General features: G+C 29.1%; 2 protein-coding genes across 2 annotated transcripts; one reads left to right on the top strand and one right to left on the bottom strand.

The window, feature by feature from the left end:
* The first annotated feature begins 1,723 nt into the window (after positions 1 to 1,723).
* LOC107482380 (probable xyloglucan galactosyltransferase GT14) lies at positions 1,724 to 3,366 on the top strand. The gene has a single exon (XM_016102825.3). It carries the CDS (start codon positions 1,836 to 1,838, stop codon positions 3,282 to 3,284), a length of 1,449 nt encoding a protein of 482 aa, XP_015958311.1. The 5' UTR covers positions 1,724 to 1,835; the 3' UTR covers positions 3,285 to 3,366.
* Positions 3,367 to 11,522: 8,156 nt separating this feature from the next.
* Positions 11,523 to 15,132, bottom strand: LOC107482329 (probable polygalacturonase At3g15720). The gene is given in 7 exon segments (XM_021141389.1): positions 11,523 to 11,865; positions 11,867 to 11,971; positions 12,727 to 12,808; positions 12,904 to 13,111; positions 13,857 to 14,030; positions 14,719 to 14,856; positions 14,986 to 15,132. Coding segments are annotated over 7 exon segments (1,197 nt in total).
* Positions 15,133 to 19,006: the final 3,874 nt, after the last annotated feature.

Genomic DNA, 19,006 nt, shown 5'->3' on the forward strand with positions numbered 1-19,006 from the left:
AAAGGGAAGCACGAACATAAGCTGAGTGTGGCAGAGATGAAGATGTTGAGATGGATGAGTGGTCATACGCGATTGGATAAAATAAGGAATGAAGATATAAGGGAGAGAGTTGGAATAGCACCCATTGTGGAAAAGATAGTTGAATCGCGTCTCAGGTGGTTTGGACATGTGAGAAGAAGACCGATAGAACATCCAGTCAGGAGGGTGGATGAGATGGAAGATGGACAAAGGGCGAAAGGCAGAGGAAGACCTAAGAAGACCATCCATGAGGTGGTCAAACGAGATCTACATGTAAACGGTCTCTCTGTAGATATGATACATGACAGAGCACAATGGCGTCGTTTGATTCATGTAGCCGACCCCACATAGTGGGACAAGGCTTTGTTGTTGTTGTATCTGTAATTTTTTAAAAGTATTCTTAACGTTTAATTACATTCAATTTTATTTTTAATATTTTTTATTTATATCCAAATTATCTTGACGTTAGTTTGTCAGATTTGGATTAGCTTAAATTTGGGAATGACTGCTGAGGACTCTAGTTTGGATTTTGTGTCTTGGATTCGTTCTAATCTCAACAAAAATGAGTTTCTCTTTGCAGTGGCCTTTTGGTAGATTTGGAGGGATATGAACAATGACATCTTCCACCAAAATAATCCATGAAGTAAGGAAAAAATTGTTCACTTAGTTAAACATGCTGCTCGAGATTTCTCTAATGTTGTTATCAACCAAAAACATATTATTCATTCTTTTTTGAAATAATATAACTGAGAACCACCTCCAATGAATGTGTGTAAAGTGAGCTACGATGCAAGCGTTTTTGAAAATGAGCCATTAGCTGGCTTTGGATGTATTATTAAAGACAGCATGAGAATTTGGATAAAAGGTTGTTCTGCCAGTATACCTCTTTCTAGTGTTCTCTGTTGTGAGCTTCATATTATTTGGAGAGGGCTTGCTATAGCTTGGGATTGCGAGTGCAAAGAGGTCATATGTGAAACTGATAACCTTGATGAGTTTCTTCTTGTTTCGCGAGGCACAACCAGCATTATTAGGAATGACTCTGATCTGCTTGACAAAATCAAAGAGATACTCCAGCACAATTGGACAGCTACTTTAGTGCTCATCCAGCGAACAGCAAACAGAGCGGCTGATTTAATGGCTAAGACTGCTGTTTTAAACAAGCAGGTGTATCTAAAGTGATTATTGCCTCCTAATAATTTAGACATTATTATTAAAGAAGAATACTACTCTTTTTCTTAGGTCTTTTTTCTTTGTTTTATGTTCAGTCACAAAATAAAATTATCTTGACGTTAACTTCATATTAGATATCAGAAACAAAATTAAAAATTTTTAAAAAATAATTTTGTCATAAATAAAAAATATTAAAAATAAAATTAAAAAATTAAAATATATTAAAAATAAAATTAAATATTAAAAATATTTTTTTAAAATTATAAATATTAGAAACAAAATATATATTTACACTTATATTTATTTAACTAATATCTTTTAAATTTTTTTATCAAAAATAAAAAAACTCAAATCCATGATCTCTTAAATGAGTATAGAAAAACTTATGCCGCTTAAACCCTTAACCTCTTAGTTGGCTTTTAAACCCTTGTTTACCGGTGAATAATGATAACATTCTCTCGTTTTGAGTTTTGACTACCCATCTTTGTCTAATTGTCTTTATGACCGAATCATCCCGAAAAGCTGAGTGAGATACTGAGATTGCATTTTTCCCACACTCGACAACCTTGCCTACACGTTTCTCTCTCAGTTTACCACTTTAACTACTTAAAGAGACCCTCTTCTCCTCCTCCTTTTGTGATGATCAAATGGAAAAGCCATCAATAATGATCTCAAGAACCTGCTGCTACGATCACCAACTCGGCTTTCTAACCCTCATCTCTCTCCTCTTATGTACCATAATTGTAACACACTTCAATCATTCTCCTTCACTTGAACTAGTATTCAACAACAATGGAGAACAAGTAGATCCATGCCATGGCAGGTACGTTTACGTTCACGACCTTCCCCCTCGCTTCAACCGCTACTTGATTGACCACTGCGATTCTCTAACCAGAGGAACCGATAAGCCCAACATGTGTCCGTACATGGAAAACATGGGCTTCGGCCCAAAACTCAATTCTTCCAGTTCCAAATCGCCAGAGCTTTTCACGAACAGCAATTGGTATGAAACAAACCAATTCTCCTTAGAGCTCATCTTTCATCACAAGATAAAAAATTACAAGTGTTTGACGAATGACTCGTCGGTAGCTTCGGCGATTTTCGTTCCGTTCTACGCCGGCCTCGACGTCAGTAGATTCCTTTGGGTGTCTAATCTGACGGTCAGGGATGCTTCTGGAAGAGACCTTGCTCGCTGGCTTTCGTGTCAAAAGGAGTGGAAAAGAATGTGGGGAAGGGACCATTTCGTAATTTCTGGGAGGATTTCTTGGGACTTCAGAAGACAACATAATACTTTGTCGGATTGGGGAAGCAACTTTAGATTCTTACCGGAATCCATGAACATGTCAATGCTGGCCGTGGAAGGAAGCTCATGGAACAATGATTATGCTGTTCCATATCCAACCTCGTTTCATCCATTGAAAGAAAGTGAAATTGTTGAGTGGCAGAGGAAGATCAGGAACAGAGAGAGGCCTCACTTGTTCACCTTCACCGGCGCCCCTAGGCCTGAAATCGAGGATTCCATTAGAGGAAAAGTGATACAACATTGTAGAAGCTCGCGTGCTTGCAAATTCATTGATTGCAGCTATGGTAAAGAAAAATGTGAGGATCCTGTTAATGTTATAATGGAGTTTGGGGATTCAGTGTTCTGTTTACAGCCTCCGGGAGATTCTTACACAAGAAGGTCGATTTTCGATTCAATGGTGGCTGGTTGTGTTCCGGTTTTCTTCCACCCTGGCACGGCTTATTCGCAGTACCGATGGAATTTACCGCAGAATCGAACCAAGTATTCAGTTTATATACCTGTGAGGGATGTAAAAGAATGGAATGAGAAAAATATTAGTGTGGAGAAGGTGTTAATGGCGATTCCAGAGGATGAGGTAGTTGCATTGAGAGAGGAGGTTATTAAACTGATTCCAAGTATAATATATGCAGATCCAAGGTCTAACATTGAAGATGCATTTGATTTGGCAGTTAAAGGGATTCTTGAAAGGATAGAGAGAGTGAGGGAAGCAATTAGGAATGGGAGAGATCCTAGCATTGGTTTTGCTGATGAAGATCATTACAAGTACACATTTTCTGATCATAATCATAGCTAAAGTACTTACTGAATCTGTTTTATAATATTCTTCATGATTATATATAGAGCCTAATTTTGATACGTGGATAATGTAAAGCGTTTTATCATATCATTTCGTTTAAATGACATTGCCAGCCTGATATTTTGGAGTTTTATATATATATATATATATATAGGAGTGTTTATGGGTTGGGTGAATTCGGGTTTAACGTGATTTAGATCTGGCCCAAAATATATACAAGACCTATTTGTTAGATTCGAATCCGGTCCTAAACCCAATGAAATCAACACACTTTTGGGCTACGATTATACCGGATAAAAACCGAATAAAAATTTAGCCGTTAATATTACTTTCTTGTAAGCTAGCATGTGAAAATATCTAAATTTTCAAAACTCTAACAATTATTTGATATAGTAAAATTCACTTAGAAAATATAACAAGAACTAAACCTTTCCTAAAATTAAAGCATAACCACAATCACTACTAATATTGTCTAACAACACCTAATATTTAAATCAATACAAATAACACAATATTATATATTAGTCTAAAGTCTTATGTATTTAAGTTTTTAAACATAAAACATTAACTTATAGTCTTATAATGACTAATAACACAAAATATTAAGATTTATAATATTTAAATTCTACATAAAAATAGTCATCATCCATCACTAATAGCACAAAATATTAATTGTATATGATGACTTGACCATCGGATCGAATTTGGATGACCCGAACCATGACTCAGTCCCAACTCGAAATAATGACCAGATTTTTTAAAATCATACCAAATTAGTCTCTAAAAAATTCAAGATCAGACTAGATCTTCGAGCCAGACCGAGCCATAAACACCCTATATATACCCTACCATAACAACAGCAGCAGCTTTCATAGTTCATACTTCATGGTTCCTTTTTTGGTCTTAGAAAAATGTGAAAAGGAAAAGTAATATGACCGTTTTTTAGTACTGTGAAGTGTACACTTTTGATATAAAAACTGGATCCCACAGATCCAGATGTTATGATTAAAGGGTTTAGGGTTTAATCGCCCACATTAAAGAATAAGCTTTCATCATTAACGCCACCTAACCACTAGTTTGAATGCTTTGAATGTTTAATATTTGTTCACTATTACTAGCTTCCGTTTTCAAAATTTTGAGATTATTAAAATGACTATGCTTTTCTTAACTAAGTTTCCAAAATACATATTATGAGGAATTTAATCCCACTAAGTATTTAAAGGATTCAACTATTCACTAACTCCATCTGAGTTTTGTTGGTATCTGTTTGAATGTTTGATACAGAACCCTTGCATAATTTTTTGTTCTTTTATTTTCTTTCTAGAAAAAATGAACTCATTAAGTAAATTACATTTTTTATACTAATTATTATGGGATAATATTCTTATTTAATGATCATCGATTAATAAAAAATTAGAAGAAACATCCAAATTATCTCCAAAAAATTTCAAGTTTAATACTTTGATTTCTAATAATTTTTTGTTGCTCTCAAAATTTTCGAAAAATATTTCTGTTAGACAAGTTATCCATTTATCACTTACAATCAAATTTTTAATATTTATATTAGATAAATAAGTGTTTAAACAATTAAATTTTTTTAAATATTATTATAATATAAGTTAGTCTCCACTAAAGGACCAATTTATATGACAATAGTAATTTTATAAACTTCTATCAAAAAAATGGTTAGAAAGCAAAATACCCAATCGAAAATTTTTTAAAGGCTAATTTATATATTTATTCATAAAAAATTAATATATAAACTGTATTTTTCAATTAATCAAATTTAATTTAAATGTCATAAAATGCTACTCTATTATTTATCAAAGTATATTATTTTTAGGTTTATTTAAAATATATTCGTAGGATATACATAATANGTTCTTAATATTTATAAATATGGACTAAAATATGTTATTAGATTATTTAACTAAAATACTAAATTAATAATAATAGATTATGAGGATCTTCTGTCATATTTATTAGTTTATTAGAAAGAAATATTGTTTGAACAATACATCTTCCTTTTCTTTAGTTTTTAACCTTGGGTACTGTACTGAAATTAAAATTACTGTTTGCCGACAATGAATTTGACTGTATATGAGTGGGAGCGTGGCAGCTCCGTTACAATGAGGTTCATGGAGATAGGAAATGGGATGCATCATGCATGTGATTATGTCTTCTGAGGCTGGTAGCTCTGACACAAGCCAGAAGCCCTGAATGTTAGATGTATGAGGAGCCATGACATGAAATAATGCAATGTATCGAGTTTTTAATTTTGATATGAGGTTTATAGTAATATTTTTTAATAATGTATAAAATTTAGTGTTTTTTTTATATAGAGATTATAAATCTGATTTTATGATTTTGTGAAGTTTAATTTTTTTTAATTTTTAAAACATAAAATTTACCTTTTAATTTGTGAAATGATACAAATCTACCATTTGTAAACTGACATAAAATCTATCTTTGATTTGTGAGGTAATACAAAATTTACTATTCGATTTCTGAACTTTAATTTTTTAAAACATAAAACCTGTCCTCTAGTTTGTGTTTTAATATTAATTTTTTTTAAATATGTAAATTGAATTCTCCAATTTATCATTTATGATTACCTCCATAGTAAATTAAAACACACTACTTTTCTATAATAAAAAATAATACGATAATAATTTCCATATAAAAAAAAAGCCTAATGTATGAGAAAAAATTAACATTTTTTTAGCATAATTAACCTGTATTTTAGAACAACTGAAATAACTATACTTAAAATTTAATGGTTTAGGACCCATAAGATTATCAATAATAAAAAGTCTTAAATTTTTTTCTTTCACCAAATATAAAATAAATATATTAAAAATTTAATTTTTTATATTTTTAATTATTTTTTTATTTATAATTTCAATGTGTATTCTTAAAAATGAAAACTCGCTGCAGTCGACTTCACGTGAAATTGATATCTGAGAGCCGTTAGATGATTTGACTGATTTGACTAAATTTTTATCTAACGGCTATCAGATATCAACTTCACATGAAATCGACTTCACTTGAGTTTTTACCATTCTTAAACACAAATTAACAAAATCTAAATTTAATATACTTTCTGTTTGGTTATTAGTTTTCCAATTTTAGATGCTAACACATAATCGGTTAAAATTTAAAAATTAAAGTTAGTTGTTGATACTTACATTTTCTTCTTAGCTAAATAGCTAGTAGTAATTTCAGGGGAAATGTTGGGGTAGAGACTAGAGAGTACCCTTATTGGAAGAATTATGACCCGCAAATAAATTTGTTTAAAAAGCCGTTTAATGTCAATTATTTATATAATTAAAAAAATTAAAATATTTAAAATTTACAAAAATTAAAAAAGAATTGTTTTTTCAATTATCTCAGCAACTTAATTCATGATAAGTAATATAACCAGAAAAGAATTCATAATATCTAAATATATTAAGTAAAAAACTATTTATAAAAAAAAGAAAAAATTTAAAAGTAAATAATTAATAAAAACATTTTTTTTAAAAGTAATTTGGAGACAAGATCACAGGAGAGACAGAGCATTGAAGAAATTTTTAAGTAAAATAAATAATTTTTATGAATATATAAATTAAATCATTGTATTTTTACTATTTTAATTATAAAATATAAATACAATATAAATTATTAAAATAATACTCGAAAATTTACGTTATCGACAAAAACAAAATTCTAAAAGATAGGAACGGCAAATAAAAAATACTATATATTAAGTATATAGTTTTAAAAAATATTTTAAAAATTAAAATTTTATGCAATTTTTTAAATATTATTAAAAAAATAGTTCAACTTCAAAATTTGAATCATTCATTGCTGATTCTCTTTCTTTGAGTGAGTATTTTAGAAGAATTTCATTTAGCCATGTTAAAAGAAATAAGAACAAAATTGCTTATGAATTAGCCAAGTTAGTTTTTACCACTCCAAACCTGGTATGGATAGAAGATGCTTCAAACAATGTACAAAGTTTAGCTTCGTTAGATGTTCCTTGTCCATCCGGATGAAATTACTCTTTTACTGTCTGAAAAAAAAAAATTAGAGATTGATTTCTGGTTCTAACAAAGCACTCTAGTTTCTGAAAGAAATAATATTAAATGATCACCTTTGTCAAAGTTGTCTCTTACTTTTTTGTGCCCTTTAATCAAGGAGGGATGGCAGGACTTGGACTTGTGTTCAAGTTCAACATTTATACCGTCCTAGGAGGGGAGTGATAAGGTGGTTTGGACAAGTTTCGTAAATTAATGGTCGGTGTATTAATTTTTGTTTTTAGAAATTGGTAGATCTTTTTTTAATGTGTATTATATATAGTTGGGTGCCGTCTGTGGTGGCTGAAGCATATTGATAGTTAAGGTGACTATAACGTGTGAACCAATGCGAGAAGGACATCTGTGATGTTTGAATATAAAGAGTGGATATTGACTCTCCTAATGACCTAATAATTCTACTAATTAAATATACTAAATCATTTGACACATAAAATTAGAGTAATTAACATGAAAAAATAGATAATATAATTTTGTGGAAAAATTGATAAAGATTGGTCTTAGGTATATAATGATTGGAGAACTAGGATTCCAGTTAAAATCGAAAGTCAAATATATCGGAAGGTTAAGTCTTGGCGATGCACGGTCAGTAAACATGTCAGTGAAAGAAAAAATAACTAATTAGTGAAAGAAACAACTAATAATCCGATATTTTTAATTTTTTTTCCTTCGTAGTCGTTTGCATATTTTAATTTGTTAGATTTGAAGAAAACGAAAAAATATTTTTTGAAGTTATGGATAGGGATAATTCCACTAACTCCCTCCTTTTCATCTCACTCAATCGTTTCTAATCCTAATCAAGATAACCAAGAATACTTCATCTCAGTGAGGCGCTCCTTCTACCAATAACAGTGGCCGCTGCTGGATGACAGAATAGAGTAGAACGCTGGTGAGCCATTAAACGCTGTTGTCATGGAAATGAGTTGCTCTTCGTCTGTATCAATACTTCTTTTTCCGTTCTTCTCTGTTGATCGGAGGAGAGGAATGCTGGATTGCTTGCTTTGGGTCTTATTGTTGGATGATTCTGCCTTTTTTCAGTTTTTTGTTAGATGATTCTATCTCTCTATTGGTGTTCGGAGTTTTGTGGGCAGTGGTATGCCTCTATTTTCACTTGGCACGAAAACTCTTCTCATCAATCTTTATGCGTTCTTCACGAACCCAAAAGTAATACTGGCCAGGAAACAAAAAAATAATTGTTTTCATATTTTTTTCTTTTTTTTTTTTGACCCATCTTACTTTGACATGGTTTTTGTCCATGCAATCTAAAGCCCATATGTTTTGAGGTACTGAAAGAGAGACTGAGCTGAGACTCGATATCATGTTTGTTGGTTTAGAGATTATTATTAAAATTTCTGTCTCTGTCCCCAAAATTCTAGTATTTCAGTACCTCCAAAAAGTAGGGACACAGGGGACTGAAATTTTTAGAGACAGAGACTGAAACTTTAATAATATTTTATACCTAAAATACCTCCATTTCAATTAATTAATTCTAATTTTACCCTTTGTGTAAATTAAATTAGAACTTTATTCTTGTTTCAATTTCTGTCTCCCACTTTACACCAAACAAAATACTGTGATTTTTTTAGCCCCTGTCTCTTAGTTTCCGTCTCTCAATCTCAGTCCTTCAGTCTCTAGCTATCCACCAAACACTACCTATTGAGGTCAGATTATAAACTTATAGCAAGTGAAGGTAGCAGTGAAGGAAGTGATGCTAATTCTCAGAATGTAAGTTAGTTTACTTGTTAGTTCATCACTGTACTTCTAAGACGTTTCTGTGAATTTTTTCATCAATTATAAATTTGAAGGACTATAAGATATGCAAATAAATATTTAGCCAATTTGAGTGATTTCAAGATCAAGAGTAGAGAGAGTGATTCTGCATACTACATTCATATATTACTGAAATGGAATTTCATTAGAAAATTTCTAGTGTGGATAAGAACTGTTATTACCTAATAAAGATAATGCTATAGAGACATAAACATCCAAAAACTTTTAATTTCCTAATATTTTTTCTCTAAACTATAGGAAGTTACAACCATTGGATTGCATGTCTGAGAAAATAAAGAAATTTTTTTTATTAAAAGTTTGTTATAAAACAGCGTAACATATCATGAGGCATAGTGTTAATCCAGAGATGTGTAGAAAAAATTTTGGAATGTTGCCTTATATGTCTTATCTTTTGTTGATACTTAAAAAAATATGTATTGCTTGTTCTAGTCTGAGCATAGAAAAAATTCATGCCTTCAATATACTTGTTTTTGAATTTTTCATCAGTCAAATTGGTTCTCTTGTTTGAATAACTATATAGAATTCAATTTTTTTAAATAATTTTAGTTATTACTATATCAATAGTTCTTATTATCATATGCCATATGCAAGTTCTTTCATTATGTTGATATGATCATATATGGTTGCATATATTTATTTTTATGCAATAAATTGCTCTTACAATTGTGTGATAATTAATCATTTTTTCGTTTTTCAATCCAGACCAATTACCCGTGGAAGTGATTATTTTTAACAATAGAGGTGTATATGGAGGTGACCGAAGAACTCCCAAAGAGATGAATAGACTTCACAAAGATGATCCTACTCCCACTTTCTTTGTTCTGAAAGTAGGCTACCATGCTTTGATTGAAGCTTTTGGTAGAAAGGATTATTTTGTTGGGACACCTAATGAACTCAAGTCTAATCTTTCTCGGCGGCTATCTTGTTGGGACATCTAATGAACTCAAGTCTAATCTTTTTCGGCTAAAAAATCGGCTATTATCAATGTTATTGTTAATTCCTATGCTGATTCAGAGAGTGGGAGGCTGCAACATAAGAACTGATTTTCATCTGTATTATACTAAAATTATGTTTTCTATGATTTTCGTTTTAAGATTTCAAATTTCAATAACACAAATTACATAGCCTTGTGATTTTTTATGGTGTACCATGATATGAAAAAGATACAAACTGTATTTCATGAATCCACACAAATATAAAATGTTACATGATCATAATGAATACTTGAATGATGAAAATTGAATTTTATATATACTTATTACTACTATTTCTGTTTCATTTTATCAATATTATAGAAATATCTTTTATTAAATATTTATAATTTCATTGAATTTTCAATTAGGTCTCTATACTTTTTTTTTCAATTGAGTCCCTATATACTATTTTTTCTTTTCAGAAGTATATAAGTAATTTCACAATTTATTAACATTTTTTTACGTTTAATGTTAATAGGGATTAAATTGAAAAAAAAACCATGTATAAGACCCAATTGAAAAAAAAAAAAGTATAAGAATTTAATTAAAAATTCGATAAAATTATAAAAATCTCAGAATAATTAAACTTAAAGTAAAATTATTTTTTATAGACAAAAATTTCATGATGCTAATAAGGGTTAATATTTATAGATCTCTAACATGTATTTTTATCCATCAAAAATAATTTATGAAGTGCACTTTGATATTTACAAATATTTTTGCATATTTTTATTTATCTTAATTTTTTTATGTGTAGCTCAAAACTCAACGCCAATACAAGTGGAGTACAATACCATACCATTATTCAACGGCATACATAAAATATAAATTAAGCATACAATTTAATGAAGTTATAACTTTTTATTTTGTGTAATGAATATATTTTTAGAATACATAATAACAAAATCTAATAAAAATATCAAAAACATCAAATTTTTTTATAAATAACCTTAATAAGTGTCTTTCTAACACTAAATACACATTCTTACATTTCATGGTTGCTTCTCATAATTAATTCCTTGCAACAACAACAATAATAATAATAATAAGGTTTAATTATTCTGTTAGTCCTATAGTTTCGCAAAATTTTCAATTAACTCCTTATACATTTTTTTCCTTTTAATTGAGTCCTTACACCAAATTTTTTTTCAATTGAGTTCCTATACTTTTTTTTCCTTTTATTTGAGTCCCTGCATTAATATCTTTTTTTTTAGTTGGGTCCCTATATAATTAAACTAATTACTATTAAGAGAGACCTAATTGAAAAAAAAAATTGGTGCAGGAACCCAATTAAAAGAAAAAAAAGTATAAAAAACTAATTGAAAATTTTACGAAACTATAGAAACCAACAGAATAATTAAACCTAATAATAATAATTAGTGGAAAAACATAAATCAAAGGAACCCAGAAAGACATGAAACATGTGGATTGCAAGAAGTGCAAGTCCCTTGTGCATATTGGCAAGTTGAAAGTGCTTGGTTTGCTTGGCCATAATAAGTAGAGGTTATGTTAATATTGTCTAATACAATGTCATTGCACCCAATGGGATCACAATTCAATTGGATTGCATCTTTCCAAGCTGTGATTCCCATCACATTGCGATAAGTTACGTCACTCACTTTAACTGCTGTTCCAATTCCATCATCAGTAGTATAATAGGGATTATCGTATTGTTGGTCGATAATAATAGGGTTATTGCCTCCAACAATATTAATATCCTCGAATGTAATGTTTCTTCCATGTCTTGATTCTGGCCCCATTGCTAGATCCATTGAAAGTGCAGTTTTGCACATGCACCATTTCAACCGTTTCATATGCTCCATTTTTTCCCAGGCTTCCAATACTGAAAGTTACAAACGTATTTAAAAAGAATGGTATTATGTGTATATAAAAATTAATTATCAAATTAACTTATCGTATATACATATTGAAAATCATAGTTAAAAAAACTAAATTCATAATTAAACTGGTCAGATTATTGAGTCACTGAATTATTAATTTAATTAGTAAGTCACAAGTTGAACTAATTAATTTATGCATAATTAAATAATTATGTAAAATTTTATTTTATTTTTTATTTTTATAATAATAGTATATTATAGTTAATAAAATATTATTTTTTCAAAATTTGTAAATATAATTTAATTTTATTTACGTAATATATTTTATAAAAAAAATCATGTATAGAAAATAATAATTTTTCTAGTTTAATTAACCGGATTTGATTGAGTCAATTTAAATTGATTTTGAATAGGTTTGATCAGATTTTATCAAATTTGATTAAATTTGATCGAGTTAATTATTTAACCGATTCAAATAATGATCAAATTTAAGTCACCAAAAAAAAAAAATAATGATCAAATTTAAATTGATGATTAGATGACTGAATTTTCGACCAATTGGGTTGAGCTAAATTTGATAACTATGTTAAAAGATATATAAAACAAAAAAATATATATATACACAAATATAAAGTAACTAATATAGTGATGGACTAATTCTTAACATGTGCATGGTATTTTTATTTACAAAATAAGCTTTGTTTTTGTCATTGATTAGATACCTCAAAGTAAAATTATAGAAACATATATAACTGACCTAATGCCATGGCCAGGTCCACAAAGAATGGAAGTTATATTGATGTAGGAGGAACCGTTATTAATTGCAATACAATCATCACCTATAATAAATAATAAAATTAACCTGAATTGATCAAAGCTTATAATTAGTAAAGAAGAAACTAGAAAGTTTTAGAAATATAAATTTTTGTTTTACCAGTTTGTATCGTAGAAGTTGTAATGACAAGGTTGGATGAACTTGCAATATCAATTCCATCAGTGTTTGGGCTTTCTTTTGGTGCTTCAATATGAAGATCGGAAATTGTTGCGTTGTTACATAAATTTATGCTTATATGATTTCTTGGACTATTGATGTGTGCCAATCTACTAAGTTTTAGATTTTGGCAATCATTGAACTTCAAAACCTGCATATATATACGTAATTAATTCATCTGTTGGTTCATATAATTTTGCAAAATTTTTAATCAGCCGTTTGGGTAGGGTAAGTTGCGGGTAGAGTAGAGTAGGGTAGAGTCCGAATATGTCTGCGGGTAGGATAGGGTATGGGTTTAGGTTGTACCCTACCCTATTCTATCCGCACCTCATATATAACACATATTTTATAAAAATCTCTCTATATAATGAAGGAAGTGAGAGTTGAACCCACTACCTCTCTTATGTAATAACTTATAATAAGTGAACAACAATTAAATTAATTAGTTAATTTAATAGTTTAGAGTATTAGTTTTTTTATTTTTTATGTTATTAATACGTATAAAATTCGAAATAATTGAATTTTATATTTACTTTGAAAAAAATTTGATATTTCTGCGGGTAGGGTAGGGTTTAGAATTTTAGGGTGCGGGTAAGGTTAGGGTTGAGAGATTCTCAACCCGCAGGTAGGATAGGGTAGAGTTTTAATAAAATTTTCAACCCGTGAGTAGGGTTAGGGTAGTTAAGAGGGACCTAATTAAAAAAAAATTAGTACAAAGATTCAATTAAAAGAAAAAAAAAGTATAAGGACCTAATTAAAAATTTCGTAAAACTATAGGGATCAACAGAGTACTTAAACCTTAATTCATTTGAATTAATCACAGTTACATGAATAATTATAAAATAATAATATAACTAATTTAATATTTTATAATGTTTAACTAATTAATTGCTTACAGTTGGTCTGTCACAATTTTTGCATTGCCACCATGGAGCACCTTGACCATCAATTTGTCCACCTCCATTGACGACAAGGCCATTTATATTAGAGAATGTGATCCATGAATCCTTGTTACTATTTCCCGATTTCCATGATTCAAGTGTGTTTGGGGCAGTAATAATCCCTTGCAACTATATATTAAGCAAAATAATCACAACATATATCTAAATATTTAAATTAACTTGCATTGCATGTATATTCATCAATATATAATTATTTGTGGGATTTAGTTACCATGTGCCATAAAATTATTAATTAAAAAATTTTATTAGAAAACTATAGAGTTGAGTTTCTAATGTATTTGTTGTGTATTTATTAAAATAAAAAATTTAAAAGTTTCTATTAGTAATAATTTTAAGATGTGCCATTAGAAAAGATGATAACATTTATATCAACCAATTTTAAAATATTTAGGAGAAATGATTTACGAATTTTTTTTACAATTACATTAAGAATAAATAACAAATAGGTCTGTAAGTTTTTGACTAATTAAAAATATAAAAACGTCTCTCGCTTTCTAAAATGCGAGATATTTAAATCCTTTCGAGCGACTAATTTATTTGTCCTTATATATTTTGAACGAAGAGATTTAAATGTCTCGTATTTTAAAAGATTGAAGATATTTTTATATTTTTAGTTAGTTAAAAAAAACACGAGATAAAAATAAAAAATAGAATTTTATTATTTTTACTATTTTTATTTTTTTCTTCACAAAATCTAAAAAATAAAAAATATTAAAAATAAAAATAAAAATAAAAATGTGGCTTCTTTCTGTTTTCGAATTAAAAAATTAAGAATTTATTTATCTTTTTCTCTTACATTAAAGTTGACGATTGCGGCTTTACAAGGTCCCATGAACATAACTGGCTGCAACATGAAAGTTTTTCCTCGAGGTACAATGAGTGTTGGAGTTCCTTGAGTTGCTCCACACACTTGTTGCCATGCTTTTAAAAATGCCTTCAAACATTGCCAATTAGTTAGAATTATAAAAAAAAGAATAAAATTAAAACAAAAAAAAAAAAAGAAAGAAGCAAAAGGTTCAAATAATATTATTTATATATTAATATATAAATTAAAAACATATACTTGTGAATCATCGGTTTGACCATTTCCTAAAGCACCATAATCAACAACATTGAAGCTAGTATTTACATCACTAAAAATTATTTGAGTGCAAAAACATGGTAAAGAAAATATAAATGTTGAAAGTAGGACAAAGATTTGGCTTTTCATTTTTTAGACAGGGGAGAAAATTTCGGATGGTTCTATAATTAAGGTTTGATTTTTTATCAAAGGTATTTGCAACAAGGTAAGTGATATATGGCTAAGTGTATTTTGTGAATGAAGTGTATAAAAGTTGAGAATTTATAATAAGATGAAAATTAAGTCACAATATTCACATATCTATTAGTTTGTTAATTTTTTAATAGTAGAAAATTGTTACTAGAATTCTTTTTTATCCGATTTTATGAAAAATTAATTCGCAATAAAAAATAGTTCCATTTTCATATCAATATATTCTCTAATTTTAGTTTAGTATCATCTGCATATAAAGATAAATTATATACATTATGGATACTTGAAAGCTTTGTTAGAAGAAAATCTTTTAACCAATATATTCTCTAATTTATCTTATATTATTTTCTTTAGTTTTAAGATCCGTAACGTTAGATGCAATGTATTTTTTTAATTAGATATTTGGCATAGAATTTTGTTATTAATGGTTTTTTAATGAGACATAAATTTTTACTGATTTACTTTGACAAAACTTTCAAAATGTAGTGCAACAAATTTTTATGGATCTAGATTCATCATATAACACTCACTATTATAATATGATGATACTGTAATACCAGAAAGATAAAAAAAAAATTAAAACTTACTTTATTTAATATTTATTAATTATTATAATAATTAATAAATATTAAATAAAATAAAGTTTAACTGATTTTAATTAATTTTTTTTGTTATTAAATATTTTTATAATATAGAATGCCTATGTAATATTACTAATAGTAAAGACATTACTCGTATAATCATATTTACCCATTTGTTTATATAACTATATAAGAGCCTTCACTGTATTTGAGAAAAAACAATAAACAATAACTGCATGGAAATGGGAAAATGTTAATTTCATGATATTTGAGAAAGTATTTTGATCATTTTAAATCAAATATAATTTAATAATTATATTAATGTGTCATTTAATGTTTGCTCAAGTGTATCAATAAATTAATAATTTTTTCTTAAATATTAAAAGCAAATTAGGTCCCTCTTGAACTTAAAAAGGTTAAAACTTAAATGAAAATAACCTCAGAAGCTAGCTAATTACATAAAAATAAGAATGCTTAGTTAGAAACATGACAGGTTGACTTCCAATTGCGAAAAGATCAAAGAGGAAAATCATTAACTTAAAAAAACATCTTGCTTCTAACCCTAAATTTAAGAGGAAGTATAAGGACGCAATAGACTATCTATACAATATGTATAATTGAGATTTAGGGAGATTTGATTTAGTAGGATATCAAATGTTTATTATCCCTAATATTCGGATAGTTATTTTGGATAGTATGAGTATATTGTGTTTGAGAAATTAGTAGTATTTTATCCTGTATATTTATTTTTTAATTCATATTATGCCAAATAAATAATCCATTATACATATTGTATAAATATTCTATTAACTCCCTAAAAAAATTCTTTATTTTAAAGCACTCAATAAGCTAAAGTGGTTTGCAAAAACTTTCTCTATCTCTTAACTCAAACATAGTATATCACAAAGCTACCATTCTTTGCAAAAATTGCTAACATAAGCTAAAAGTGATTTGATTTTCATCACCTTTTGAAAAATATGGAGATAGAAACAGAAAAAGGGGGAGACAGGTTTGAGGGATCTTTAATGCTCGATACCTATATAAGATAGAATCAAATTCTTGAATGAGTAGAAAAATGTTCATAGAGAATGAAGTGGTGCTCTTTTCATAACTTCATTTGTTTATTCTCTCCCTCGTTCTTTTATCTTAAAAGAAATATAGTTCTTTCGAGTTATAATTGATGCGTGAACATTTTTCTTCTTTTCTTAGTAAATTTATATTTGAATTGTTATATTTAATCAATATTTAAATATTTTTTAGTCATTATAAATACCACTTTAAGTTGTATGTAATTCTATTTATTTCAGGTAGCATTCAGATGGATTTGACGGAGTTTTATAGAAAAAGAAGAAGAAAGTGGATGATGTTGTCAATCTTGACCTCTTTGCACTCTAACGAGCATAACTTGAGCTACAGAGGTCAAATTGATGCGGTTTTAATGGCATTGAAAAACTAACTTCCAGAGTTTTCCAACGATATATAATAGTATACACTTTTCTTCCAAACATGGGATTCTCCAAGTTTGGTGCCATAATCATTGCAAACTCGCTAAACACACTGCCTTGGTGGTGCCAAACTTGGGATTTTCCAAGTTTGGCGCCAAGATGAAGAAAAAGTAGTATTGCATACGGTTGAAGTGGCGCCAAACTTGGGATTTCCAAGTTTGGCGCCAACCTTAATGAACTTGGTGGTCCCCATTCGTCCCAGAGGAGCAGCTTGAGATGAATTATTTATTTCTGATCGATTAAATTTTATTTTATTTACAAATAGGAAAATATATTATTTATTTTTAGAAAATATATTTTACATTAATTAGGATTAGATATAAAAGAGAAAAGAATAAGCTATTTTGGCTCTTCTTATCTTCTCTTTTACATACTTCATTACGCAATTTATAATTTTTCTAAATCCTAGTTTTCTCTCTGAACCATGAGCAGCTAAACCTCCACTGTTAAGGTTAGGAGCTCTGTCTATTGTATGAATTGATACTATTACTTTTATATTTTAATTCATGTATTGATTTCTATTTCAAGAATTGTTTTCGTTCTTTATCTTATGAATTTGGGTGAAACGGAAGTATGACCCTTGTTCTAATTGAGTTATTGTATAACTTGGAAAAACTCTTTACTTGAACAACAACTTGAAAATAATTTCTCCTAAATTTTTAATTATCTGGACTTAACGGGATACGTGATATATAATCCTCTTATATTTTGGTAATTAGGGTTTCTGTGGCATATAAACTAGCATTGAACTTCACTCTCTAATTGGAATTAAGTGACCAAGGAATTGGCGGTTGATGAAGGTTAGAGGAGACTAAAAAGGTCTAAGGAATTAGGGTTTAATCACATATAGTTTGCCATAAATTGATTCTTGCATAATTAAAATAGTTAGTAAGAAAGTCAATCCGGAAGATAGATATCTCTGAAACTTTAACTGTTTCTCTACATATACTTCACAACTTGTTTACTGCTTGCTTTTCTGATTCTCTAAATTACTGTTTGATGCATTTGAACTCTCAACACTATTTTCTGTTTGTTTAACTAAGTAAATCACTCAACCATTGTTGCTTACTCCATCAATCTTTGTGGGATCGACCCTCACTCACTTGAGGTATTACTTAGTACGACCCGGTGCACTTGCCGATTAGTTTGTGGGTTATAAAATCCACAACAATAATCTAGGTAGATTATTATTTTATATCTTAGACCATATTTCATTTTTCTAATTTTGAAAATAGTTTACGTTCATTTGTGATATTCTAAGTGATTCGTTGGCTATAACTCGGCTCAAGGAAACCTATAAATCGGAATCTGCTTAAAACTAAATAAACACGTCCTATATCAGGAGTACATGGAGTACTTGTTTTGCTCTCCTAACCGACTTATCCAATAAAATTAAATAACCACGTGCCAACCCAAATAGGCACTGATCCGACCGTTACAAATATCAACTCATAACTCGGCATTATGAGTCATAACTCAGCAGAACGCATCATAGTTCGGCGTTGTTCTTGCTGAGTTTGGCCGGTGTATAGCTCGTCCGTCGATGAATGTCTTCAAGCTTCTCGTCGGAATGAGTTATACGTCAGCAAGGAGAGAACAAGGGGGTGGGTACCTGCAAAAGACACTCTGACGCTCAAGTCAGTAAGTGTTTAAGAGGTATATAATAATTCTATGAATATAGAATGTATTTGTGTTTATAATAATTCTATGAATATAGAATGTATT

This window comes from Arachis duranensis, chromosome 4 (assembly GCF_000817695.3).
Source record: "Arachis duranensis cultivar V14167 chromosome 4, aradu.V14167.gnm2.J7QH, whole genome shotgun sequence".
Classification (NCBI taxonomy): domain Eukaryota; kingdom Viridiplantae; phylum Streptophyta; class Magnoliopsida; order Fabales; family Fabaceae; genus Arachis; species Arachis duranensis.

Excerpts from the sequence above, each read along its gene's own strand:
- LOC107482380 (XM_016102825.3), top strand. The coding sequence starts at position 1,836 with ATGGAAAAGCCATCAATAATGATCTCAAGAACCTGCTGCTACGATCAC.